Here is a 27,996-nt window from a genome sequence, read left to right as displayed (position 1 = left end):
AACCTTCGTAAGCCCTTAATGAGCAACTAATTTATAAAATTACAAACAGGATTTATCTTACAACTGTACTGCTCCAAAGAAAGTGCCAAGTCTGCACATAATTACTGGTATGCAGATGTGCCTGTTCGACAAAAAGACCCTGAACACTACCAGGCAACACTAATTTACAATTGACATGAAAGAGTATACAGTTTGAAGGAAAGCCACATAACTATTAGATAATTGCCCTCTGTACTGGTGATAATCAGACTGGCCTGAAATTCTCATTATCGACCACTCCTCAGTGGAAATGAATCCAACAAAAAATGGGGTCATTGTATACAGTGGTACTGTATTACCCCGATGAGAAGCACTTTACTGATGTCCCCCACTCTCAACTAAGATATTTGTGCATGTACCGGTTTGACTACGGGCTGAAGTTGACGATGTACTCCTGATGGAGCCATTGGGTGCTTCGCCCGCTCATTGACCGAGGTATGGTGACCTGGAGACAGTGACCGGATTAGCACTAGTTGGTCGAAGGACACTTCACAGGGCGTCAATTCGCAACTTCTCATCATTTTTAAGGCACGACCCATTCACGTGGACCAAGTCTTACCCAGAAACCTACTCCTTACATAGCGTGGGGTACCAACCCACCGCAGATTCAGGAGTGTGCAATGGTTTCGGAATATCCTACACCCAATTGTGCTGCCCATTCGCAATAGGTTTAACCACCGTCATGAACCCCTGACATTGCCATCTCTCAGACAGTAACAGGCAATGGTGCAATCTGGCTGCAAATTTTTCCCAGAGGGGCGGGATATTGATTTATTTCAGACCGATCAGAGTGTCACAAGTTCAGAGCGAAATCACCCGACAGTTATATGGAGTTGCACCAAAATGCACACTCTTCATTTCATTTGTAAATAGGCATCGATTATTTTTGTTACATTCAATGGACCCAGTCCTACAATCTCAGGAAGAGCCAAATCTGCACATAATTACTGGTACGCAGATTTGCCCGCGAGGCAGAAAAGACTTGAACATTGCCACCGCTTTAGGAGTGTAGCAACAATATTGCTTCAAAGCAAGAAATGAATCTGCACATATTTACTGGTATGCAGATATGCCAGCAAGGCATCAAAACCTTCGTAAGCCCTTAATGAGCAACTAATTTATAAAATTACAAACAGGATTTATCTTACAACTGTACTGCTCCAAAGAAAGAGATGGTATGCAGATAAGTCAGTGAGGCAGACAAGACCTAAACACTGCCACTGCTTCACAAGTGTAGCACTGATATTGCTTCAAAGCAAAACTTAAGTATGCATATAATAACTGGTATGCAGATTTGCCCACGAGGCAGAAAAGGCCTGAAGACAGCCATTGCTTTAGGAGTGTAGCAACGATATTGCTTCAAAGCAAAAATGATATTTGCACATAATTACTGGTATGCAGATGTGGTATCGTATAAGCCGCGGTAAAAAGGTTACGTCGCGGTATCGTATAAGCTCCCCAGAGGTGAGCTAACTAGCTAACAAGAGAAATCAAAGTAGGGAGATTCTTTAACTGCATCCAGGTAGATCTTCCACAATATTTTTCATGCTCATGTCATGACATCCTGCACCTACTTCACCATCGAAGGACTGGTAAAACAAAGCTGAAATGATAAGGACAATTGAAAGTAAAAGAATATCAAGTGTTATTCAATGATCACATCTTCCACTCTTTTTTTTACCATGATTTGCTCTGTTATTGTTAGCAGGACACTACTCTTGGGCTGTGATGATTTTGGTCCAAATGCGTCTTTTCAATGTACTATATTATCGATGTCTTACTTTCAAATAATGAGAACCACTTAAAGACTAAATATAACAATGAAATGGCCTACATGTGCCATGAAAGACAATGCAAGATGTCAAGGAACGATGTTCTCAAACAATTCTAGTTCTGGACATGCACAGGAAAGCTTCCAAAACAATCTTGTATTCAACCGCTTTCCTATCAACCAAAGAAACCGGTTACTCAAACCTTTTTACCTGGTAAATGCAAACTAAAACTGTTGTGCTTGAAATGACCATAATTTGGGTTTAAGGAATTGATACCTCACTGTCGGTATTGATTGTCTCACCCAAACCGCAAGGGTGGAGTTAAAATCTAGACCAACGAGGTTTTGGCCAATATTTTAGCTCCACCTGAGCGGTTTGGGTGAGACAATCAATACAGACAGTGAGGTATCAATTTCTATTCAAAAACATCTCAATTTAAATATTGAATAATGTGGTTTAAAGTACTTCCACACTTTGCACCAACCCAAGTGGTTATGGTTGTCTCACCCAAACCTCTGTGGTGAAAACGAGGCTATATACTAATCAATAGCGATAATGAAATATTCTCTCTCGGGTGTTTTTGAATACACTTTCAATTGATCTGTGTCATTCATGATGATGTTCACCTGGCGTCACATCACAAGATATCATCGTTACATCAAAATCTAGGATCACTTCTTAAAAAGGCCAATTATTGATGACTGGAAATTATTATCAATGGTCACGACTAGTCACAAGAAAAACTCGCCACAACTACAGACTAGCTAGCAACCATTCAAAACGACTCCTAAAACTTTCGCATGTTGTAAATTTGCGACTTCATCATCACTCTATTGTGTACTTGTAATTTAACTAATGTTCTAACAGGTTAATGTGTAATCCATCAAGAATAGGTTCACATTGGACACAAACCTTGTAACTTTCTTATCGTTCTCTTCAACTCCAGACAGATATTTCTGCAGTCAGCTGCTGATCCCAGTGAAAATTTGGTAGTGGAGTTGGAGCTGCAACCCAGCATGTTGACTGGTCTCGGCCAGTTGTTAACCAGTTGGACGATTGTGCCATATCAGCTTAGATCGTCTGTGCTTATTTCCAGTCTGGGTCATCAGGTGGAAGTGCTGGAAAGAACCAGTTTTCATTTAATTTTTCATTCTAAAATATCAATCCGGTGACACAGAACGGTCCACATAAACTCATCTGCTAGAGACGATGACTCTTAACTGATTCAAAGCTGTTTTAGAAACAGGTGCCATCTAGCTCCCATTAGCAAATCATTCAGGTCTGAAGTGCAACAGAGACAACTGTTGCATCGGCTCATTTTGTGTATGCTGTAAGTAAATGTGTTACACACATTCCGCAAGATAAGTTGTTGACAACCATCTGTGTGACGTCTAGTTTCATGCTACTTCTTCGACCAACCATCACCAACACTGTCATACCTCTTGAGTCTATACACCAGTATCTTGTTTTCTTTCATCACCAGATGTCTTGGACTATGTACCAAAGTGATGAAACACTCAATGCCTTTTTCAGTAAACCAGCACTCCTGTGGTAAGCTGATGTTGAGCAAGCTTTTGTTCACTACCTGGGCAGGCATCAAGATTTAGTTCAGGTCAACCAGGTTTAGACAAGAATTTCACTTCAAGCTCCATAAACTGCATAACTTCCAAGCTGGTAATTTTTCCCTTACTTTTTTTCATTTGACTCGGCTTGACTGAAAAGGTGAGCAAGTTCGTGCAGGCTCAATGAATGACCAGAAAGTCCAATGATTCTTACAGCTTTCTGACAACTGTAAGGCCTACAAAAAACAATTCCTTACCATATCTGCGCCTACAGCAGTTCTCTGCATCCCTCTTTAAGATCTGCACGTCTGTTTATAAACAGGTAAAAAGTACAATCCATGTTTTAACTGTTACATCACTCCATCTCCTCTTTCTGGATACCATGCAGGCTGAAAAATAATTCAAACAATTAGAACGCATAAATTTGTAACCAGATAACAAAGATTCCTGACGTGATTCCCATTTCTCCGACATCTTGGAAGTGGTTATCCTCTACTCACAGGGTTTTCAATTTCTCAAGATAAAATCAATACTTGGCACTCGGCCACCGTGCAATTTAGGCACAACTCAAATTCTAACAACTACAAGGAAGGAAGTCTTGACCACAGCCAAATTCCTTTTAATCTTTTTCAAACATTGTGCAAATCTGGCTCAAACTTAAAGTTTTATTTACTGCAAGGACGTTTCGACTTCCAAATTCCTTTTAACCCATTTCAAAAAAATTTATATCATCTGCGGCAGAGGTGTTTTCCGTCTTCTTAGTCCTGTCTATCCTAAAAACCTTTCAGCAGAAATCAGATGAGCTGCTCATTCATGACTACAACCACAGCATTTCTAACCGGTATCTATTCTCATACATGTGATACACCTGGGTAGGGTAAGACGAGACCACTGGGACAGAAAAACCTGCCCTAAGTCTCACACCAGCTGTGGGGTTTCGAACCAGGGGCCTCTTGACCCGATAGCCCATGTTTGAGCCACTAATTCAGTGGCTCCTGTAAATGTGTTGATGTGTTTTCCCAAATAGCTCAAATAGCCGTCACTGTCTCACCAATCACTATGATCTGCATCGCTGTCTCTAACAGGCTCAGATCACAGGCAAAAGGAATCATTTCAAAATGCATGCCTATGGCAGCGTCTTTGTCACATTAAAACAACCAACATGCTACTTCTGGCTGATGAGGCAAATCAGGCATCTATTAATCATTGCCAAAACCAAGCTACTTTGTCTTCCTTCTGTATGCTGCAGAGTCTCGCTTGGAGAACATCTGTAACAAGTCCAGTTCATATTTAAACCAACAAATTCTGAATTCCTTCAAAAACTTACAGGAAAGCCTTTAGTTCCTACTGGAACCATCTTCAGTCCTGCTATTGATGGTGCTGGCAACATTGCAGGAAATACAGATGTCTTAACGTGGTCTGGCCCCAGGTCACGTTCAAGATGCGAGAAGTGTCTCCCAGCTTGCTGGTCAAGTAGGTTTTTCCAGGCCTCTCCGAAATCCAAAACCATCGATCGTAAAACCACACTGAAAAAGAACATTAACCATTAGAATAATCATAAACTTGTTGGCCTTCACACACGGAATTCTGATATTTTGACATCTCAAAGCATTCATCCCATAGTTGTCAGTCTCTTGATATTTCATCATAGCGAGGTAATTACCAAGGACCTTGTCGATAGGCCATAAGGCAGCCTGCTTAAAACTCGTCTTCGCTGCCATTGGCCTATTCAGATACTGTTGACAGACTTACGGGCAGAGACCTGTATTCATCCACGACCGGAAGTGTGGCACAGTCACATAGAGCTTATCAAAATGTCAAGTTGTGGTAAATACATGGCTGGGATGGACCAAAGTGGAATTAATTCTCAATCTGTGGTTGATTCTTAATCTACAGAGTCAGGCCATCACAGAAATATGCTTTTTGATAATATATTTAAGAAAATGTGGTCTCACTGGTCAGTTTAGAACTTGTACTTTGACAGGGCCATATCAATGCGCCAGTGACGTTTTGATGGATATGGTGTACGGAAATCTTTTTTTCTCAGGCAATCGGTATTGGAATTTTTTAAAACTTTATTATGCTATTGGCAAAGGGTTCTTCTTGACACATATAAAATTTTGTGCAGATTGATTGGTCCAATGAGTACTTTTTTTACCAAAACCTATGCACAACAATGTACACGTAATGTACACATGTTTTAATAGAGGACTCTGGCCTGATGTTGAATACTGAAATGTATCTGAACGTTCCCATCATGTCCAACCTCAACTCTACGGGTGTAATTCTTCACACAACTGTGGATGTCCTACTTAGGTACAACTTGAAATTTGCGATGACCCTGAACTACATATGGTGTCCATCTTTGACAGCCCACCTGTGGGGAGGAGGCGGAAATTGTCTCAAGTTTGAAAGATTACAAATTTCACCAGAGCGACCACTGAAGACAAAGAAGAACATTCAGAAGCTCCTCCATGTCAATCCCACAAATATGGGTGTAATGCTTCAACTAATGCGTCTAGTATAGTCTTCGGACACAACTATAGTAGTCCTCCTTAGGTGCAACTTTGAAAACCCTGTACAAAATCTGTCTTTGACAGCCAAACCGAAGGCAAGGATTCAATATTCAACAAATTAGAGTTTTACCTCGGTATGCTATAGGTCTTGCTGGGTCTTGCTTGAAATTGGGGATGGTGAATTCAACCGATAGCTCAGTACTCGTCATCATACTTGTTTGAAAACATCTCTGGCTAGGATGTCTGCAATTAAAACAATAGATTCTAGTTCTTTTACATCCAGAAATTCCTACACTGCTGCAGAATGCAATAGCTGAAGGAATCCTATTTCCCCAATTTGAAGTTTCGCGAGCATGCGTGGGAGACTAATGGCAGAGAGGTGAAGAATTCTTCCAAGCTGGGGGCAAAATCTCATCTATACAAGATAAGAAGCATGCAAAAATTGTTTCTTAAGATTTTGATGCCTCTTCAGTCTGGTCCACACTACATGTGGCGGTGACAATGATCTCTCATGGAGGGACATCTGAAATCTATTGGTGGTTGTGAATATTGACCCAACTTCGATCCAGGGACAACTGAATACTGTACAGAGATAAGTTTGTGGTTGCGACATTGACCTGTCCTCAAGAGACATCTAGGGAACTCTTTCTGGTTCTAATATTAACGTGTCTTAAAGGGACATCTGAAATCTGAAATCTATTGGTGGTTGTGAATATTGACACAACTTCGATCTAGGGACAACCGAATTCTGTACAGAGATATGTTTGTGGTTGTGAAATTGACCCGTTTTCAAAGGACATCTGAAATCTGAAATCTATTGGTGGTTGTGAATATTGACCCAACTTCGATCCAGGGACAACTGAATTCTGTACAGAGACATGTTTGTGGTTGCGAAATTGACCTGTCTTCAACAGACATATGAAATCCGAACACCTATCATTTATTGGGAGACCTGTCCTAAAGGGACATCTGAATTATGAACACCGAGATCTCTTGGTGACTGTAACAACGACCTGTCCTAAAGGAACATCTGAAATCTACAGCCATATAATTCTGGCTGTGACATTGATCTGTCTGCAAAGGACATCTCAATCCTGAAGACCCAGATCTATGGGTGGTTGTAACTCTGACGGTGACCTGTCTTGAAGAGACATCTTAAATCTGAACACAGATCGAAATATATTTGTGGTTGTGATATTGACCGAGCTCTAAAGTCTTAAATGTAATTTTGTGGTTTTGACATTGACCTGCCCACAATGGAGATCTGAAATCTAAAAAACTACTTATTGTTGTGCGATTGACGCATCCTTGCATCGACACTATAGTATAATAAGCTATAATATACATTATTTTTTCCGGGTTCAGCATTAATGGGAACAAGAATGTGAAGAATACTAGCAGAGTAAAATTGCACAAGGCCGGCTATAGTAAACAGACTTGAATGCAATTCAAAGTAGTAAGCCTCCCCAAGCTTGCCTAAGCTCAGTTTAAAGCTCAAATTTGAACAGAAACTTCACCTCCGATGCAGATTGTGCCGAGTTTAAAAGAACACTTCTCCTCGTTAATTTTTGCAATATATTGACATTAATCAAAAGATTAATCAAGATATCAATTAAGGAGTACAGCCTGTCCCCTCTACCAGACTGGCAGCTCTCCTTTGACCATAATGTCCTGAGGTCCATTCACATTTTAGAAAACACCCGCTCCTTATTTGGGCACACCTTAATTTGTGGATCCCCACCTCATCAGGATCAGTGGTACCACTCCTCATTCTCTCCAAATCTAAACTCAACCTGACTGGCTAACCTCTGTTGGCACTTGGGAAAAATTCTGAACATGAACTTTCAAAGCACAGAGCAAATCAGGCCTATGTCCTGGTCAGGCACAACCTTGTGCAATCTGTCCCAGAAGTTATAATCCCTTGTCTTTCTTCAGTTTAAAGGTGACTAGAAGGTACCTCTCCCCCCATCTTATTCTTTTGACTTCAGTCTCGGGATGGTGTTCAAACAAAGATTTGCTCAAAAGATGAATCTTTTTAACTTCTATCCGTCAAGCAACAACCTAAATTTGCCAGTCTTTCTTCAGTGTGGAGGCAACTGAAAGGTTCTCCCCTTGAGCGGTTAATCCCTATCATGCGGCACAAATTAATTTGGAAAATTTCCCAACCAACTCCGAGTCTGTTAAGTGGATGACACCAAGTTCTTGTGAAGATGTCTAGGAGGCTTCTCCTCTGTATAGGAAAGTGAAAATGTTTAGAAAATATCCTTATGGGAAAGGTTTTTTGAGAAAATTCAGTTGTCCAAAGAAATGATTGATTGTTCATAGAGGGATAGTCAGTCTGTAAGTGATCAAGTGTCCCCGCAGACAATTTTGAATTTGTTTGGGGGAAGGGGCAGCACATTTCAGGCAGAGAACACCACTGGGAAAAAAGCTCTCTGTGCTGTCTGTAGTTCCCTGACCCTGTCTCGCCAGAAAAGGTCCTTCCCCAAGTCATCAAATCAAACATGCATGTCCTTCATGCACACAGCGAACACGTGCTTCGCAGTGCAAAATGGCCGCCGAAACATTGTATTCAGTTTTGCACTGCACCGGACTGGTCAGTTTCAACATGATTTTCACCAATAAAAATGGTCAATTTCTCCACGAGGCTTCAATAAATAAGATGCAAAATACATAAAGAAAAAGAATATCTGGCTTAGGCACTTTGGTGAGTATCATGGAACCCAGAATCGATGTTTAGAATGAGTAAAAAAATTGGCGCACATGGTGGGGCCGCGACGCTGTCATCAGTGCATTACCACCTGCCCACCTGAGCGGGCACCTACCTGCACAAAAAACTTCATATCATTTTCCCGATAACACAAGAATCACAAAAAAAATCGGAATATGGATGAGCTATGATACCTAATCAATGAACTTACCATGCAAAAGATGTCTTTATTCGCGAAATAGATGGAAAATTAAAGAATTTTACGGAGAACTTTCCAAACTTCCAGACGCCGCGCCGGTGAATCTTCCACGTTGTCAGACGATAGCGTGACGACAGGATGACGTCATTGCCGTGTAATTTTGTTGGCGCCAAATTTTCATCGAAATGAATAACCTGTTACTTGACCCAAGATCGAATTTCTTTTTCTGGTAATTTGTCTCTATCACTTTTCAGAATTCAGGATATTCAGAAATATCTGGTGGAAGTCTTTCACGGTCTTTCTTTCAATCGTGGGACAAAATAGTTGGATGTGACAATGTCTTTCATGACAGGCCTGAAACACTCTGAACCATCAGAGTTAATCGGTCCGTCACCTCGTAACAGAGTCCGGGACGGCGGAGTGGATCCAAGGCTTGAGGGTCAAGATGGGCCTGAAGCTGAAGCCTAGTTCAGCGCTCGTTCTTGGTAAACCAAGGTAAAACGCAAGGGACTAACGTACAATTTGGGTGCATGGTATATTATAAAAAATTCAACCAAGTGTGAAAAGGAGATTTTTGGAAAAGGAGATATTTGCCAAGAAGCTTGGCAAATATCACAATTTTCACACTTGGTGTAGACTCCCGGGGTAGTCCATTGCGTCATCCTAATTAGATCTCCTCATGCTGAGGGACGAGGCCGGTCCACTGCGTCCGGAGTGTATTGGTGAGAAGTCTGTACACGCCTACGAATGAGTACAGTGCAATCTCCACGGGAACGTTTGGCCTTTTGAGAGAAAATTAAAACTCGATCATTTAGTTTCTTGTAATAACATTTATGAACCACATTTATTTACCAAACATTGGTTTGTGCAATCTTCGTTGCAATCAGAGGATCAAGACATCCTGGCACCAGTTGTTTTCAATATAGGCCTACTCTGCCCCTCAATATTTTTGTATTTGACGTAGGAGTTTCAAAAACCCGAATCTCCCTCCTGGTCTATCCTGAGCAAATCAGGGGTGATATCATGAATGTGTTCGAAGAAGCCAACATTAACCCCTGATTTGCTCCTGGTCGTACACTGAGACGAAGGGAAAAAAAAGCCGAAATAGAGCATAGCAATTTAGCTTTAAAGGGACAACTTTGGCGTGGGATTTACCTAGCCAGGAGGATAATACCCCTGCCTGACACCATGCGCGGCCGCCACTTGTAGTATCACACCAACGTGACACTTTCGCCACTTCCGCCAGTGTTGTGATGGGCAGTTTTTGTCATGGCTTGCGAATTTCAGGTAAAAGTTGCGGTCCTGTGGGATATCTTATTCCCAGGTCGGCCCTATGGATGAGAACTCTGTGCAACTAAGAGTAGGCCTTGATATCCTGAATATAGGTTTTATGGGAGAAAAAGTTGTGTTATTGTGACCGAATGTGGCCTGTAATTGTGTAGGGAATCGTAACGTAACGACAAAGCCCCCGAACTGAGCATAGGGGTAATCTAAAGACCACCAGTTTTACTAGCTCCTGCCAATAGCCCCTCTTCAAGATGATGACATTTGACTCGATTAAGTTAGAAATCGTGGACAGTGTACGGTATAGTCACTTCCCAACAACGCATCGAAAGAGTTAATGTCGCACGACTTTGTATTTCTGCTTTCTGCACATGACAACTCCAACAATGACACACACAATGACCAATATGACAACGGCGACAATGAGAATGATAGCCCAGAGAGGGAGACCCTCTGGTCCGTAGACGATATCCAAAGTCGCCGTCAGAGTGGTCCCTGCGCCCGATGCGGTGCATTTGATTTGTCCATTGTCAGCCCGGGTCACATCCTTGACGGTGAAAACGACAGCCTTGGTGAAGTAATTATTGGCGTCGCTTGAATTGGTGACCTCGACCTTTGACCGATTTTTTGGGAGGGGTGATCCTAAGAGAATTGTATAAGACATTTCAGGGTACTGATGACGGTTTTTGACGGCGCATGAGAATGTTACGGTGGTGCCCTCCTCTCCCCTGACGCGTTCATTCAGATTTGTGAATACTGGTGGAATGCAACCCACATCCGCTTCAGGGTCAATGTCAGCAATATTTCTGTTCATCAAGCTGGGAGGGTAGGAGCAGACAAGGGCAGTATTCTTAGACTTGGTCACAATCCATGTTCTCATTGGCATGATTTCACAGTTACAGAAAAACCTATTGCCTTTCAAAATGAAGTGGGCCTGAGCGATTGGTTCGAAGGCATTTGGCTTTAAGTGGCTAAAGGAATTCCTGCTGAGATCGAGTTCACTCAAGCTGGTCAGTCCTGCGAAGGCAGATGGTTCGAATGTTTTGATTCCAGAGGCTTGAGAACTCAAATTCAATAACTTGAGCGCGCTAAGTCCACTGAACATATTATCCTTGAGGGTTTCAATGTTATTTGAATTCAAGTCCAGGGTTTCTAGGGTTGCCATTACTGATGACATTGTCTGAGGGTTAATTTCGGAAAGTTGGTTGAAACTCAAGTCCAGGCTCTTTAGAGAACGGACTTTTGAAAGTGTTGCATCATTCAACGCGATTGCTGGGTTACCAGAGAGGATAAGCGATTCCAGTTTGGTCAAACCAATAAATACGTCCGGCGACAAAGTTGTCATCCCATTGGAAGCGAGGTTCAGAGTTTTCAGACCCCTGAGTGCGGATAACTTCCCAGTATCAGGCGCCACGATGTTATTCGATGAAAGATCAAGAATATCCAAACCTTCCAATCCGTTGAAGACGCCTTGAGATGGAGACGTTCCAAGTCGGTTGTTGTCGAGTTGCAATACTTTTAGCGCCGTCAACGATTTGAAAAAGTTCTCGGGGAACTTCATGGGCGTGTCGTCAGACGCAGCTTTGTTGTTCATGGATATTCGGAACATCGTCAACTTGGTTAGCCCATTGAGTGCTTCCTCGTTTAGTCCAGCGTTACCAACAAACCTTGCGTTTACAAAAGTCAGTGACTGCAAATTACCGAGTCCTTGGAACTGGCCCTTTTTCAAAGTGGCAATTTCTCCGTCGATGAAAGATAGCTTCTCCGTATCCGCATTGTTTGTCGCCATGCTTGTCAGAATCTCCACCATTCTCTCCGAGCTGTCGACATTCTTACACTCCACGGTCTTACCAGTACAAGTACAGTGTTCCGGGAAGGGACATTGGCCATGAACACTTGAAAAAAGTACTACGCAAGCCGAGAATAACGCTACTGTCGCCATGTTCAAATTGAAATGTCGGAGTTACAAAAACTTTAATGTCACAGCCACTACCAGTGTGCTCTGTCGCGTCTGTATTCAATGTCACAACCGGCACTCCTAGTGAACGGAGTTTGTCTGCACGTCCAGAATGTACGCAAGGTCCTTTTCGAATGATCTGATTTAGCGAAACGCCCCTGTGCCGACAACAATATTATTTATCCGAGGTCCTCAATGTTGACCGTGTCCACAACGTTGTGATAAGCCTTTTAATAATATTCCACAATATCCTGTGGTATCAAATCAGAGCATTTTATTTCACCGTAACAGAAAAAGCACACAATAGATCTGGGTTTAGCAGAGCTTTTATATTCGGCTGGGTTAGTATGCAGTCTGAACATCCTCCCTCCGCACAGTTATTGAAAACGTCTTGTATTCGTCTTCAGAGAAACAAGCAAGGTGCAGACGAGGATCACATCTCTCAGGAGATTACTCTTTGACACCTTGCTAATTTTTGCATGCGCGTCATAGTTTAAAACAAAATCTAAACTGGTTTTTGCATGATGTGCTCCAACTCCATTCCTAGATTTGCTAGCATGCGTTCTATTTTTGTCCTGTTTCCTCGTCTGAACTCCAGATAACCTTTGCTTTGAATGGAATGAAACAACGGGCTGTGCAGCTGGGGATTCTTCTCAAACTGAAGACTGATAGCAACCGTGATTTACCGTTGTGTAAGGGGATTTATGAGTACAATGCATTGAGTCGGCTGTGTATATTGTTCGAATTCCGTTTTACTGAAAATAGATTTTCATTGCGAGATTATGAGTTCGACCATTTACCCTAACGCTACAAGGTGAGGCTTTCCCTCCAGGTGTTTCGTTCCACCACCATCTACACTCCGGACACAGTGGACCTGCTTCGTTTCTCACCCTGAGGAGACCCAATTGCTGTGAGGACCCCCCTCCGACCCCCTTCAAATCTTAGGGGGGCGGGCGGGGGCATCCCTTTTAATCCAAAAACGTGACACTGAGCATCAGTTAATTAGGGTGGAAAGTAGGCACTGAAATTAACAAGCCCCCCCCCCCTTGCTTAGTATTTCGAAGTAGTATTGTGAAAGCGCACTCCCTCAGTTTTGATAATTCAAATTTGCCGCCACTTTATGCGCGGGAAATGGTACACAAAAGGCTGGAATCCCAGCAAGGAGGGCATATGACGTCATCGGTGAGTAGGTCTTCCCCAAACCAAACTTGAAAACCACCGATAGACGGTTGGTTTACACTTGCAAACCCCCAATTTTCCGCTTAACGAATCGTAAGCGATAAGCAAGAGCTGTAAATATTTCTCCTCTAAGAATCAGTCGCCACATTCCATTGTATGATTCTACTTAAATCTATTATTGACAGAGGAAAACAGTCTTATTTGTTGTCCGAGAATAGGACACATTGATTCGAAACTCGACCTGTGCACAAGATCATTGTTGTTGATGTATTGTAATTTGTGTGGTTCTTTCCATCATATGTGTTTTAAAATAACTGCAATTATTTTCCAGGGTGTAAATGTAATACAAGCATGTCAGCCCAAAGACTTGTCGGTACAATCTTCCTTATTGTAGCTGCAGTCATTTATCGCTTCAATGAAGAGAACAAAACAGCCTTGTTTATCATGTGGATGTACATTCTCTTTGGTGTGGCTGCGATGATCCATTTCCAGCCCAAACATCTCGATTTGAAGGGGAAGGCAGTATTTGTGACTGGCTGTGATACAGGTAAATTCAAAATTGTGTTCGAAGGCCCCCTATAGGTAGAAGCTAGGTAGGCAAGATGAAGTTACCCAGAGTTGCCATTACTGGTCTCTCACAGTACAGGTATGACAAAACTATTCGCACATGTACGAGGAATGTGTTTAATGCTGAATATTACCTGACCCAGTGCCCTTACTGTACATATTAGTCACATGAAGATGACCATTTTAACCACCTGCTCTTGCCTATAGTACCCCTTTAAGGAAATGATACCACAGGAGATGTTGGTTGTCTTGCCTAAAACCTCAAGGATGGAGCTACAATGTTGGCAAAAACCGAGGCAACAGCTTTGCCTTGTTTGCTGAGACAACCAATACTGACAGTAAGGCATCAATTTCTATTCTTGTAAAACACCTCAAAATAAACAATGACATGTAACTGAATGCTTGTTGACTGCTATTTTGCACACTCCAAGTCATGATGGTGGGCTAAAACATAACCGCTGAATTCAAAATGAAGCCTCATTGGTGCACAGTGCATCATACACTGTAAACTATCTGAAAGTGCAAATAAATCCAATTTGACGTCAGTTATTTCTAGTGGTTCTACATAACTTTCCACTGGGTGTGAGATTCCCCTAAATTAAGATGTATATAACTGAACTGTTGCAATAAGCCTTATTGAAAATATTTCTGAACTTGGAGACAAGACAATTTCAAAGTACATTGTGCACAAATACTACATTTACATGTAAGGTTAACCAATTTTGTTTTCTTTTCAGGTCTAGGATATGAGCTTGCAAAAGCTTTAAATAAACTTGGTTGCATTGTGTTTGCTGGATGCTTGAAGCCAAATGGGCCAGGTGCCCAAAAGTTGAAAGCTTGCACAACCGACCAGTGTCATATTCTACATCTTGATGTTTCCAATGATGAAAGTGTTGAGAAGGTGATTAAAGTCATTAGGGAGAAATCAGATGGAGGTAAATATACAGGTTCAGTTTGACTCAAAGGGTTCTTTCATCCTTTGAGTGCTTGGTAGTAAGTGGTGAATGATGCAGAAATTCATCAAGATGTTATCCGGTTATGGAAGGCCACCACCTTATACCAGCAGGTAGATGTTGATGATGATATGGCAAAGCCACTTCATTTATCTGTGGGAATAGGCCAAGCCAACAATAGATTTATAAGAATATCCTCATCATTCAGATATTTTCTACTTCAGAATTATGGGCCGTTGTGAACAATGCTGGTATCAATGCATATGGTGACACAGAGTTGTGTACGATGGATATGTACCGAAAACAGACTGATGTCAATCTGTTTGGGACAATCAGGGTGACTAAAGCTTGTCTCAAGATGATAAGGAAGGCTAAAGGTGAGAAGATACATGGTGGTGTCTCAGCTTAAAGGATGATGCGAAATTAGTTGCTACTTTGCTCAAGAGCAAAGTCCTTGTAAGATTGCTAGGACTCATTGATAAACCTCAATAAATTTTTGGCTGTACAACTACAGTGCCTGAGCTGGCACTTTTTTAAGATGGCTTATAAATATTCGGCTTGTCTTTTCTCTGAATCAGTTCTTTCACTTGCTTTTGTTTCTTCTCCTCTAATAGATGAAAAATTACCACTTATTTCAGAACATGTACATATCAAAGTTTAAAGTTTAGAAATTTACATTCTGGTCTGTTCAGGAGCAGTCGCTGTGGACTAGTGGTTCGAACTCTCAGCTAGTGGTCAAGAGGTCTCTGGTTAGAACCCCGTAGTCTGGTTATAGCATTGAATGAGCAGCTCATCTGAGTTCTGCTGAAAGGTTTACGGATAGATGAGTTTTACAGTGTGAACTCAGATGACACCGCAACTGATATCAGACTATAAACCCAAACTATAACATTTAAAAAAAACTGTTTCATGAAGCCAAATTACTGAAAAATGTTTTTTCTCTTTGACAGGCCGGATAGTAAATGTCACTGGTGTAAAAGGACTTGCAGGATTTCCTCTTAGTAGTGCATGCAGCGTCTCGGCATATGGTGTGGAGGCGTTTTCAGATATTCTTCGAGTCGAAATGAAAAGATGGGAAGTCCCAGTCGTAGTGGTAGAGCCATCTAACTTTGAGGGTAGAACTAATCTTCTAAAAAGTCCAACACATGTAAGAATTACTCTAGAGAGATTCACCCATTGGTTACTTCTGTTGTGGATTCAATGAAAGTTCTAGGAATTGCTTTACAAGAATCTCATGTGAAATGGTCAAAGCAATGTCCTTAGATCACAGATATTTTAAATCCAGCAACTCCTGAGTACCTCCTAGACAAAACTTTGCTTTAGTCATTTAGAAATCTAGCTGTTTAGTGTTTGAACTGGTATGGTGTGTGTGTGGGACAGCTTGGTGCCAACACGTCAATATCGGGAGGGTCTTTTCAGTTGTGACAATTTTTCATCATGCTGTGTCAGAAATTTTCACAATTTATGTTTTATATATTTCAGGGGAAGGGTTTTGAAGAAGAATTGACAAATATATGGGATGCCATGGATGAAGAACTTAGGGAAGATTATGGTAGAGAATATCTTGATGCTTACAAAAAGGATCTTGAATCTCAAGCCACAAACACTCATCCTGATCTTGATCCCGTCCTGAAGAAAATAGTGGAGGCTGTAGCAGCACAGTTTCCAAGGGAACGTTATTTGATCGGAGCTAGTAGTGGAATATATGAACTTTTTACATTTGATATGTATAAGGTAAAATAAAGTTTATATCTCTTTGTTAGTTTTGGCTAAAAATAAAACTAAGTTTTTGTAGCGCTTTATGATGTACAACACTCTCAAAGCCCTGTACATTTATTCCCAGCCTTATCCAGAAGCTTTTCTGTAGAGTGCCGACCTAATCTAGAAATTCATGTTCAAAGTGCAACACAAAGGAGGAGTGGTATAAGCTATTGCTAGACCGAAACAAATGTTATCACCTTCAGTGGGGGACCTTACTTTGAGCTCAGGAGATGAGGGTGCTATGGATCTGAAGGTGTTGATAGAACGTTTCTACACAATTTAAATGCCGCCCAGATCCCCCTGCATACATGAACTTGGTAACTGTATATTAGTATTGGCATTCGGCATAGATAATGTGAATTGTAAAATAACATAATAAAACATGCTAATGGTATCTTACTTATGTTTTAGGTCACTGCCAAGTTAAACCAATGGTTACCAACTGAGATAACAGACTTTATCATGGAGTATAACTTCCTTAGTGCATTACCCCTTCCAAAGGCTTTACAGAAAGATAAGAAGAGGGACTGAATTGACAATAAGGATTCCGATGATTGCATTTTAAAGATACACCAACGCATTCCCCAATAGTGGCGTGACCCCCATAATCAACAATATTGTAAACCCCTTAATATAGCTCATTGTATTTCTGAGAGGGTAGACCCAACTTAATGATTGTGTCTTTGAAAAATGCATCCATTCCCAGAAAGAAGCCGGGGAAAATCTGAAACGGAAGAAAATAAAGGGGTTTACAGAATCTGAAATTGATTGTAAGGAGGTATATGAATGAAGTGTCATTGAGATATCATTGGTGCTGTCAGATATTCAGAAAATATTCTGTTAGTACTTTCTCCCAGGTCCCTCCCACTTGTTGTAACATCAGTCAGCCGTGTTAGATACCGGGTAAGCTTTATTAAGAGAGGCAACAATTAGAATGTGGTAAAATGAATAACAAAAATCTTCAGAATGTACTTATTGCTATATGGCTGTTGTATTCAAGGAACCACGCTTACTTCAGTGTGCTTTTACTCTAGAATATTATTCATTTGATGTGTTGTTGGTAAATGTGTCATGATAGTTTGCTTTGGCATTGAGAAAAAGGTTACTTCAATGAATGAATTTGGTAGAGAACAACCAGGAAATTTAGTTCTTTGTATCCCCACCAGTATCAAGTCTATCATCCGAAGAAACGTGTTTTTACCCAGGACTCGAACTCGGGCCATTGGCGTACTCCATTCCAATCACAGTGCTTTCAGTAATGGTCTCACCAATGAAATAGACAAGTAAGTCATTGTGTTTTCAACTTTCCAGAGTTGTAATTGATTGTCACATGGTGTATGTTTGCAGTGTGTAAATGGCATTTATTTATAGAATAAAAATGTGTATCATTTTATATAGTCTTCTGTCTTCTCATCCTAGAGTCACACTTTTTGGCTACTTTGTGAAAAGAGAATTGGATTTGGATGTTTTATGTGTCATGAATATATCTTCTGTGATTTCATTATTACCATGTTTAGCAAAATATCCTTTTGCTATAAATGACCATGATGTGCTGTTATCAAAGAAAAATTAGTTGCATCAGTTAGGAGATGGCTAATCATCTTGGGATAGACCATGCGGTTACAATGTGAGTTTATAAATGACATACGGATTTATATACTGTGGCCCCATGTTGTATTAAATAACATTTGCCAATGAGACGATCGAGCCTATTTTAATGGACTAATGAGACAGCTGCACTTACCCCAAAGACATGGGTTTTTTTTAAAGACACTACCGCAGCTCATACCATAGCTTGGACAAAAATGTGTACCTAGTACAAATGATCATGATACATAACGGATTATTCCCAAACTCAAATGTCCTACGGATTCATATACCAAGGCCTTATGTTGTATAACAGCTAGGGATGACTGTGTGTTCTTTAGAAATGACTTTCGCCAAAGGCCCTGACCCTTATCCTTGGATTGACCTAACTTCTCTCTGACATGCATAAGCTGGATGTTATTCCAGTACATGTATTATTATCTGACTTGGTCTAAGCCAGCATCTCACAATTTTCTGGAAGACATTCTCAGCCTTGACTCTCCCACAACCGTCATCTGGGCCTGCTGTGTTGGACTGATCTAACATCTCACTGTGCTCTATATGACATGATGACACAGATCGCCGAAGACAGTTCGGACCAAATCCGTCGTCGCCAAAGTCATGCCGACAACAACAACGATGTAGCAAAATATGGAGGTTGAACATCGGGCTAATCGAGAATTGTTCAAATCGCCTGTGATTTTTGTCCCCCTTTATCTCCTGGTCCTCTTCTTGTATGGGGCTTTCGGAGTGGTGCAGCAACAAAATTATGTACTACGATCATTGTATATATAATCTACAATGTATAAGTCATTTCAAACATAAGCACCTGTCACATGTGTGATGGAGATGGCGACTCCCTCCGATTGCGTAGGTTTTCCCCTGGTATGCGGGTTTCCTCCTACACAATATTCCAATTCGTCATGTGTCTTCCTTGGAATGTGCAACAATAAAGGTTTTTTGAAAGAGAAACAGTTTTTTGCTTATTGACTTGCCTCTAATCGAAACTTTTCACCAGAGCCATGGGTCTTACCACATTTTGACCTTGAAAAATAGGTCAAATAAACTGCTTCCTATGTCTTGTACCCCGATAAAAGTTGGAAATGACATACTTTTAAGTCCAGTCAAGTCCACCACGTGCGCATTCGCATTCGTATTTCCCGCGTATAGGAACGCATGGTGGCGTCACCTGTTTTTACTAGAAGAACTCTGACATCCCTCAATGTGTAAATCGAGGATGTAACAAATCGCATGCACCACAGCTGATTTCCGGAAATTCAAAAATTTAGAGAAAAGATGAAAACACACCACAAAATCATAATTTTCTGATCCTGGGGACAGCTCGGCAGAAAACGGCGAAGTTTCTTCGAATGGATGTGGTTTATCAAGAATGAACGGCATCGGCAGCCTCCCAGTTAGTCCATGTCCAAGTACTTCAGGTCAAATGATTTTGCTCTGAAAATAAGAGACCTCGAAGAGCAGGGAAACCAGTTGATAGCAATGTCATTTTGGAAAAAACTTGCAATACTGAAGCAATGAGAAGTTTTTTTAAAGCAGAGTGAATGGACTTTTTTGACAAATACCAACCAGTACCAGGCCAGGGCCATAACAAAACAAATGCGGACATTCAGAACTCGTCAGAAGGCCTAAGAAAACTTTTACTTTGGACAATGCCATAAGCGACTGACCCTTTGTTCCAGGTGAAACATGACTGGTCAGCGCCCAAACAGACTCAAGTTCTAGCCAAAAGGATGATGCCTATGGTGAACTGGCTGAAACCGGCTTTTTTTTCTTTCAGGTTTCATGTGAACTTCAGTTCTGTATGTAACAACTAGGTGACAGCAGGGTCAGTGGAGCGGGTTGCCTAGGTTTCTGATCTGGTGGTATTAAAGGAAGCCGTTACCAGGGGTAACTGATTGCTAAAGCCCTCTCAAGTAACTCCTCGGCAAGGGTTTTGGTGCCAGACGTCATGGAGGAAGCAGGTAGGTTATCGACATATTGTCATTTTATTCTTTTTTCCAGTATTCTGAAACATATTTCTGAAATAATATCTAAGATGCTAGTAAGGTTCAATAATAAGTGGGAAAGTCGGATGGGCCTAATTTGTTCCATGAGGTTTGACATGCGTGTCCACAAAACCTTGCATAATTCATTCATAATTATGTTTCCATGGGGCTAAAATCATCAGATGATTTGCATAAATAAGGGTCAGTCCTACCACTAATATACTTGGGACCAGCTCATTTTCAGATGGAACTGTCAATTAATATTGAAGAATGTCATTTTTGTCACAAAGACAAGGTAGGCTTGAAAACATGACATGACACAACCTGGCGGTGAAAAGTGACACCGTGAATTGTATGGAGCCCGCTCTTTGGACATGACTGGTTTGTTCTTGACAGATGCCATAATATTGAAGTCTAGTAGGTTATGACAAGTATCAATAATGGATTGCAAGTATGGATGAACAAGAAGAGATGGATTTCTGTATATTATTCTTCTATTGTTTTGACATATTTATGCTCCATACATGTTGTCACAAATGCATCGCTAACAAAAGCAACAATCATAGAATAGTGAGGGGTAGATTAGAACTCTGCATCATCAACCAGCAATAAAGGGAGACGAGAAAAACAATGCTCTGAACTGAATAATTTGCAACCGCTTTCGTGTTGTGATGATTGCTAATTTTTTAAATAAAAAGTATAGATTACGGTTGTTAAAATTGTTAGCTGGCACTATCTGAAACTGAAGAGTTTCATAGCAAAACGAGATAAATCTATGTTTGCTATTTTAAGAAAAATGGCTTTGTTTTTAAGGCTGTCCTTTGGGCGCGCCTTCAAATAAAACAAAGATACACATAGCTGAAATAGTGAAAGTTGAACTTGATGAAAAAAAGAAATAGAAATAGTGAAATTGTGCATGTATACTAATTTCAGGAATATTTGCTACTCCATCATCATAAATTCTCAATCAATAGAATGTCACTCTGGGCACTTAAACAAACAATGACAAAACAAGAGAAAAATGTGTCTAGAATTTCACCAGGTGCACCAAGGATTTGATTGTGTTGGGTATTGATTTTCTCATGTTCTAGGCCTACAGGGATGGTGTGTATGAAAACCACTGGGTACAGAACAAATACCTGTACTAGGCCTGTACACTATATGAATATAAGTCATGGATTACTGAGGGATAATTTTCCATTAGTTTACAATCTATACTCTTTTAAGCCACAATACCACCTCGTTTGTAGAGGTGTTGGTCGCTCTTAGTCTTATTCTCTAGAGAATTGTGATTTATTGTTCTATGCGGATTCAGCATAGGGAAGTGATAATTGTCGGCAGCACAGGCAGGAAGTATGAAAGGTGGACGCACAGATGAACTTGCCCTATGATTTTATCATAACCCCTGTATCGCTATCGCTAACGATAGGATGTTCGCTCTAATCTTTTGATGCGATAGATTGTTTTAATGACATCATTGCCTGAAGATCCTTATGATGATACCAATATTGTGGTCACGTAGTCAGTTAGCCGACGACAATCCGTGGTTCTATATCTCAAAGGCAAAAGCTAACATACCATTATCTGTTGTGCAAGTTGACTCGTAAGACCATTGGAAGAAGTTCGAATTGGATTTTTGGACAGTTGCTATTGTAAATCATAAGCTAGATTGAAACAAATAGGTTGTGATTATAACAGGGACAGTCTTTTCCAGCCATGAATTTCAAACACTATGAATTACATCTCATGGAAACTCAGCTAGAAATTGGCAGCAGAAATTTTAAAAGTTTTTGGCGACTGGAAACTTGGGTGTAAAAAGATATCGAAAGGACTGACTCTTGACATTAACTATGGAAAAAGGACTTCAATTTTCTGTACTTAACCAAGATATAATTTGTCCCAGAGAAAGTTACGGGGAAAAAAAGGAATCCTAAAGCACAGTTGCTCTCATGTGTTGAACAGCAAGTTATCATGGAACAGACTTCATTGATTGATCCTGGCAAGGTGTAGGGTGTCCTCGGAACTGTGACAGTGAGTACGCGCAACTAAACCAATATCTTGTGCGACGTTGAAATTATAGCTCCAGATATTAGAAGGGAGGGACTCGAGTAAGGCAAGCTCTTGAAAGAAATTGAAAGCTATGAAGTGATCATCAAAACAAGGAATTAATCGGATCTTCTTCCAATATAATACGATTAGTGTGAACTTCTAAAACTTTTGATCATGAATCAGGAAGTTAATTTCTAAAATCAAAATTTCAAACAGGTGGTTATTAGTGCTGGGATACATGAATCGATTCAGATTGAAGCCATCAGGTCTGGCATTGGGAGTTCTAAGAGATATTTTCTAATTAGTGATTATGACATAGATTTCGGTTTCTTGATATATTTTATTCACGAGTAATGTCCGATTTATTGGAATATTCCCAGAGTTAGAATATGTAGGTGCTTTCTGCAGATTTGTTGGAATATAAGCCAGTTTGAATGAAAGGAATGTCTTTCTGTGATAAAGACCTTTCGGTGGAGTAGGGAGTGTGATCAAATGATCTGCTGATCAAATTCAATTTGCAGATCAAATTCAATTTGTTGTCAAGGCGATTGTGTGTTATTCGAGTGGAAATATGTCATTAGTTGGGAATATTCTATAATATCGGAATGCCATGGTTACTCTGGAATAAGCTGAAGGCAAAGGTTTTTGAAGGTATATATACACACCTCTGAGAATTTACTTCTGTCAGGAATGACATTGATCTTGATTTGACAAATGTTTATAAATTCAACCATAAGTTTCTTTCCAAAGAAAGGTCCTCCCTCCATCATTTCCCCGTCACTTCTTTCTAAAAGGGACTCTATCGGTAGCAGCCAAGTAGGCAAGATTAAGTTAAAGTTACTGATAATAGGGGTCTCTCTTGTCTCACAGGCCATCAAAACTCTTAAGCTTGTACAACTACTACAAGGATAGTGCAATGTAACTGTTGAATCAAGTACAACAGTCCCCTTACTCCGAACTTACTGTGCATATCACTATCAGACAACTGAAGATGTCCATAGTCCCCGTTTAGAATCAGAAGAATGGTTGTGTTCATGTGCCAATTTGGTGATATAAAGAAAACCCACGACTCTGTCACGTGATGATAACAGTACATGTAGCCCTGCCTTCTGAAATGTATGTTCTCCTAGCTACTTCATATTCAACATTTGTGTTGTGGTTGTAACGATCATTGCAGGGCCCTTAAGGCAGGTGTATGTGGGTTGAGGATGTGATGTCACGACTGAAACAGGTGCACACATGTTCATTTGGGATGGGCATCAGGAACAAACTACCAAATCAATAGGCGAGGTTAACCTGATATACTATTTAGTAAAGTAGTATGCAGTCTTTTAGTCATTTATTACTTATAGGCCTAGTTACCTTTGTTCAAATTTTTTAAATTGAACTCGAATTTGTCAATTTCAAGTCATGTAAATACGCACTGAATGTAAATTTCAACAATGCCGTCGTGTTCTATGTGTACAAGTACTTTAGATACCAAGTTTCATCAAGTTTGCATGCATAATAAGTGCACTGTGGCATTGTGTATTCTTTTTCCCAGAGCCACCAGTACACACAATGAATACGAGCCCCAAAGAAGTTGACAATCATGTGATGAGCCATCCCATAATAAAACACAAAACCAATCATCCTATTGGCCACCTGCCGGGAACCAATCATCTTCAGTATTGCTTTAGGGCCAGGTAGGGCTTATATGCTAGATTTTGCACCACAAGCCCGAGTCTGACCTGATCCAACCTGATTCTAATATCCCTTGTGCTGATTTCTCAAGATTTCTGTTGACCCTTTCCAGCATCAAAATCGAAGAAAGAAGCCTCGGAAGATAATGACTTGAGTCATCTCAAAAATGTCAACAATGACCTTGGCATTGACCTTCAGCGTAAGTTGTTGACCTTGATTGTTGGCATGTGCATTGCTTTTTGGTGGTGGTAGTTGGTAGTTGGTGTTGAGTATGATTAGAATCATGGTGGTTGGTCATGTAATGGTAGAGACTAACCTGTCTCATCTCACATGTTAAATCCAACAAAATAACTCACATCTTGTCCATATGTCCTGCTGTGTAACTCACTGCACCCCACTGCGGCATGCAATAATTATTCTGGAATTCGTGTTTACAGTTTGTAGTGATGAATATTATCTATTTCCCAGCCTCCAGCCAGAGTTTCAATTAATTGGTTCAGAATGATTCCTTTCCAATTTGCCATGCGTCTTATGCGGATCGATTGTGATGTGACTTAATTAAAATGGATTAAATACACTTTGGTTGTTTTGACTGATTGTCTTCTGGGATGTCATATCTGAATGGTTTGGCGACATATCCATACTGTTTGGTGACTACAGGCAGTCTACTCAACTACTTGGAGTCTCAGCTGCTTCTTCCCTTTCTATGATTATTGTCATTAATATGGATTCCTATGATAAGGCTTCCTTGGTGCAATCACCTCATGAGTGCACGCAATGTTCCTATTACCATTTGATTGTCCTGGATTCATCTTTTGTTGGGAATTCCCCTTGGTGGTGTACTTAATAATAGGGAAGACGTGCTAGTGTTTCTTTTTATATCTGGTTATCCGAGTTTTGCGATAAAGGGAAATTTTGGGTATTGCTTCTGCTCACAAACTTAGACCCTGCAGCAGTTCGGGAGTGTTATTTGACTGAATATAAGATATTTGTCCCTGATATTTGTGTCAATAAGGCATTTTTGATTAAAAAAGAAACTAAGTGTTGTCAAAACTAATGTCAAAGAGCCAGATTTTGCCAAGCTACCTTTTATCCTTTTTGTCCTCGATTGTCTTGATGTTTAGCCGCATCTGAAGTGAGTATCTGATATCCTACATGTAGCTTGTCACCATGACAGCGGGCTCAAGATCTGCTCCCTTTATGTGAAGGATATGGTTTCTCGGGGGCCATGGTATACCAGCTGAATATCATCTACCTCCATTGTTTCATCTTTGATTAACCCATTCAAAGGCTATGGTTTGCCCGTTGATAATCAATCACCTCCTTGGTTTCATCTTCTATTCAAATTCTATAGCATGCCAGTTGATAACTCCCCTCCCCCTCTCTATACTTTCTGGAATGTGGTTCTGACTGGAATTGTTTCAGTTACTGACATAATGATGCTGAAGACCTCTTTGGCAAGCTTCAACCTTTTATTTGATCACAAAAGCAATGATTTATAGGAAAATATTTCTTTGTTTTAAAAACTAGTGTCAACTATCAATAACGGAACACTTTGTACTTGCTTTTAAAGTGGATTTGAAACCAACCATGTTTGGTACCATTAAACAAGCATCCAATGGTTAAATATCTGCTTTTAATGCATTCTTAGGTTATAGTTTATTGTTTGATAAACCCAGTCAACAATACCAACTTAACCCTGCAAATATTGACAGTGGGCTTAGCCTAAAACCAACCAACCATTCTACACTTCTCTTGCAGATCGTCTGCTGATATCACAGGTTGTGAGATGCTCGATATGTTTCCATTACAGTTTGGTGAACCAAATTATTTGCCTAGTTGATGATATTTGGACGGTTAACAGAAGAAAGGATTTCTTAGGAATTTCTTAGCATTATTCAGGTTGTGTCATAATCTAGACTAGCATTTTGTGTTTGATGTAAGTGCTGTCCTTATCTTCCCAATTTTGCCAACATCGTGGTGAAGATCAAATAATGGGCTGACTCTGGGGTCAGGGGTTAAAAATATAATTGCAAGCATGGCCCTGGCGGCACCCCAGAGACATACAAACCAGTAGATGGTCTTTGTCAAAAAAGAGGAGGTCATTGCACGGTTTAGCACTTTCGGTTTCTGCCAGAGATATACTGTGAGTTCAGACTTTAAAAAAAACTCATTTGTGAGCCGCCATTGAGAAAGGTATGTCCACACTGAATTTATGAGATCTGCTCATTGCCTGGGCCTGTGAAAACAATCAATGTTTCGTTGGAAGGTTTGGGTCAATGTCGCCAATACCCCCAATGTCCTCTCTCAATGATGTAGGTCACATTTCTGCTATTCAAGTTCACACTTCCAAATATTTTTTTCTAAATTTGTCTCAAAAGTCATGTTTTCTCTTTGAATCCAAACATTGAATTCCATTGACGGTCATATAAATCATATAATCTCTGATAGTTGACCTCTGATAAAACATGTAATGTTGACTTTTGTTTTTGTGCTTGCACACATGATAGTTAAAATACAGGGCATGTGATCGATTACATTTTCCTGGTTAATTCATTAGAAAGAGACCGTTTTTTTCTTCAATCAGGAAAAGTGAAGAATCCAGGTTTCCTGAAGTCTTTTCTTTCCATAACATGTGAACTTCATCAATGTATTAATTGTTCCTGGTATTAATATTAATCAAAAGAAAGTGAGAGTTCATTTGATTTCATTTTGTGACATCCAGGTTTCCAGAGATCTGTTCTTACCACATAGGACCGGTGAGTGGTAGAATTGTTCCTAGGCATATTTGTATTTCTGTAGTGTATTTCATCAGCAAGTGAAATGTGCAGTTGATTTCATTCTGGGACAGCTCCTGTGATTGTCAGATTTTATCAGGCCTTTCTGAGACAGATGCAGTGGGTGACTATTTCCTCAGGTCTACTGTTGTTTTCATTCTGGGACTGATGCAGTGGTTGTCAGATTTCCCGAGCTTTACTGTTGTTTTCATTCTGGGACAGATGCAGTGGTTGTCAGATTTCCCGAGCTCTACTGTTGTTTTCATTCTGGGACAGATGCAGTGGTTGTCAGATTTCCCAATGTCGACTGTTGTTTTCATTAATAACATTATTATATCATTATTCTTGGACAGCTGCAATTCTGCAATGGTTTTCAAAATAGCTGTCGCTCCACACTCTACTCCAAGTTAAAAATTACCTGCATTCAGTAGTGAATCATATGCCATGGCCCCAAACATACTAAAATAGTAAGCACCCAATGTCTTATCACAATAAAGATCTTATCCAAAAATCTGCATGTCAAATTTTTTCAAATTCCGTTGATACATTCGCTGACATAGAGATGATCATTCTTTTTGCGCCATATGACTTGTTTGATAGTTTGATGCCCCCAAGCCTAAAATGACTTTGTCAGCTGATATCTGCTTGTTTTTGCCTCGCTCGCATGATTCATTATGTTATCAAAGGCAGACCTTTTTGCATGGATGCATTAGGTGAATTCTTGCAGTTTTCTTTAACGAAAGGTTATGAGTCACATTTAGATACCGTGATCTCAAACCACTCTGATGAGGACCCGGATTTGCTTCGAACAGACCATTGCTTGCTCTGCATAGCCACCAGGTGCAATCGTGGTTTTATATTTCATTTGAATGATATGGTCCATGTATGTAATCGAAGTAAAGAGACATGTTTAAGATCACAAACGATGTGACCATGTGTTTGTCTAACTGACCAAAACTGGATTAAGTGCAGCCACAGGTGTCTCTGCTGTCATAACCATCTTCTGTATTGTCTCTTTTCAGAAGGCTGTCGAATGGCGTTTTCACCGAAGGAGTCGCCAATCTATGTACGTATACCCTTTGTTTCCAGAACAGTTCTGGACGTGTTCTGGACGAGTCCTGCCGAGTCCGAAGTTGAACTCCAAGTCCAAATTAAGAAACCTTTGAGGGAGTAAAATTCTGAATCCGTCACTAAAAAGTAAAATCACAAATTGAGCAGTGTAAACAATGGATCGGGACTTTAGGTACCTCAAGTTACTGATAGATGGCAGTGTGTGTCAATTTCAAAATTGCGACGTAGCTTTTCTTCAAAAAAGTCAGGGGAGCGCTCCAGTTAGATAAAATAGAAGATCATCCTTTGAACAACCCAGTCCTGAATATAACTCTTCCTGAACTA

The 27,996-nt window shown here is 40.4% G+C and overlaps 3 protein-coding genes and 1 long non-coding RNA gene across 14 annotated transcripts in view; 2 read left to right on the top strand and 2 right to left on the bottom strand.

Annotated features, from left to right (window-relative positions):
- Positions 1-10: 10 nt before the first annotated feature.
- On the bottom strand, positions 11-3,756 carry LOC135482454 (uncharacterized). The gene is made up of 3 exons (XR_010446225.1): positions 3,631-3,756; positions 2,724-2,929; positions 11-1,642 (listed from the first exon to the last, which is right to left on the bottom strand). It is a non-coding gene; the product is annotated as an uncharacterized LOC135482454 (long non-coding RNA).
- Positions 3,757-9,643: 5,887 nt separating this feature from the next.
- LOC135483598 (leucine-rich repeat-containing protein 70-like) lies at positions 9,644-12,339 on the bottom strand. The gene has a single exon (XM_064764574.1). The coding sequence runs from the start codon at positions 12,022-12,024 to the stop codon at positions 10,417-10,419; it is 1,608 nt and encodes a 535-aa protein (XP_064620644.1). The 5' UTR covers positions 12,025-12,339; the 3' UTR covers positions 9,644-10,416.
- An 895-nt stretch (positions 12,340-13,234) lies between these two features.
- On the top strand, positions 13,235-17,892 carry LOC135483597 (D-beta-hydroxybutyrate dehydrogenase, mitochondrial-like). Of its 2 annotated transcripts, none has more exons than XM_064764573.1 (7): positions 13,235-13,331; positions 13,550-13,765; positions 14,523-14,720; positions 14,963-15,115; positions 15,689-15,885; positions 16,221-16,472; positions 16,911-17,892. In XM_064764573.1, the coding sequence occupies exons 2-7, from the start codon at positions 13,570-13,572 to the stop codon at positions 17,028-17,030; spliced, it is 1,116 nt and encodes a 371-aa protein (XP_064620643.1). In that variant the 5' UTR covers positions 13,235-13,331; positions 13,550-13,569; the 3' UTR covers positions 17,031-17,892. The 2 variants fall into 2 exon arrangements, with proteins under 2 accessions (XP_064620643.1, XP_064620642.1); XM_064764572.1 differs by having other exon boundaries at positions 13,238-13,311.
- Positions 17,893-19,342: 1,450 nt separating this feature from the next.
- LOC135482452 (A-kinase anchor protein 13-like) overlaps positions 19,343-27,996 on the top strand; it is a 77,874-nt gene continuing 69,220 nt past the window's right edge. For 7 of the 10 annotated variants that reach the window (XM_064762454.1, XM_064762450.1, XM_064762452.1 and 4 more), the window contains exons 1-3: positions 22,697-22,792; positions 23,937-24,023; positions 27,624-27,667. In XM_064762454.1, coding sequence (XP_064618524.1) covers positions 22,747-22,792; positions 23,937-24,023; positions 27,624-27,667 — 177 coding nt within the window. In that variant the 5' untranslated portion in view covers positions 22,697-22,746. Of the gene's footprint in view, positions 19,517-19,884; positions 20,069-22,696; positions 22,793-23,936; positions 24,024-27,623; positions 27,668-27,996 lie in introns of those variants that run through there. The other 3 variants (XM_064762447.1, XM_064762448.1, XM_064762453.1) reach the window with 3 other exon arrangements.

This window comes from Lineus longissimus, chromosome 2 (genome assembly GCF_910592395.1).
Source record: "Lineus longissimus chromosome 2, tnLinLong1.2, whole genome shotgun sequence".
Lineage (NCBI taxonomy): Eukaryota > Metazoa > Nemertea > Pilidiophora > Heteronemertea > Lineidae > Lineus > Lineus longissimus.
This window is presented reverse-complemented; position numbering and strand designations above follow the sequence as displayed.

Excerpts from the sequence above, each read along its gene's own strand:
- LOC135483598 (XM_064764574.1), bottom strand. The coding sequence starts at position 12,024 with ATGGCGACAGTAGCGTTATTCTCGGCTTGCGTAGTACTTTTTTCAAGT.
- LOC135483597 (XM_064764573.1), top strand. The coding sequence starts at position 13,570 with ATGTCAGCCCAAAGACTTGTCGGTACAATCTTCCTTATTGTAGCTGCA. Across the intron at positions 13,766-14,522 it reads TGTGACTGGCTGTGATACAG|GTCTAGGATATGAGCTTGCA; the intron begins GTAAATTCAAAA and ends TTTTCTTTTCAG. Across the intron at positions 15,116-15,688 it reads GATGATAAGGAAGGCTAAAG|GCCGGATAGTAAATGTCACT; the intron begins GTGAGAAGATAC and ends TCTCTTTGACAG.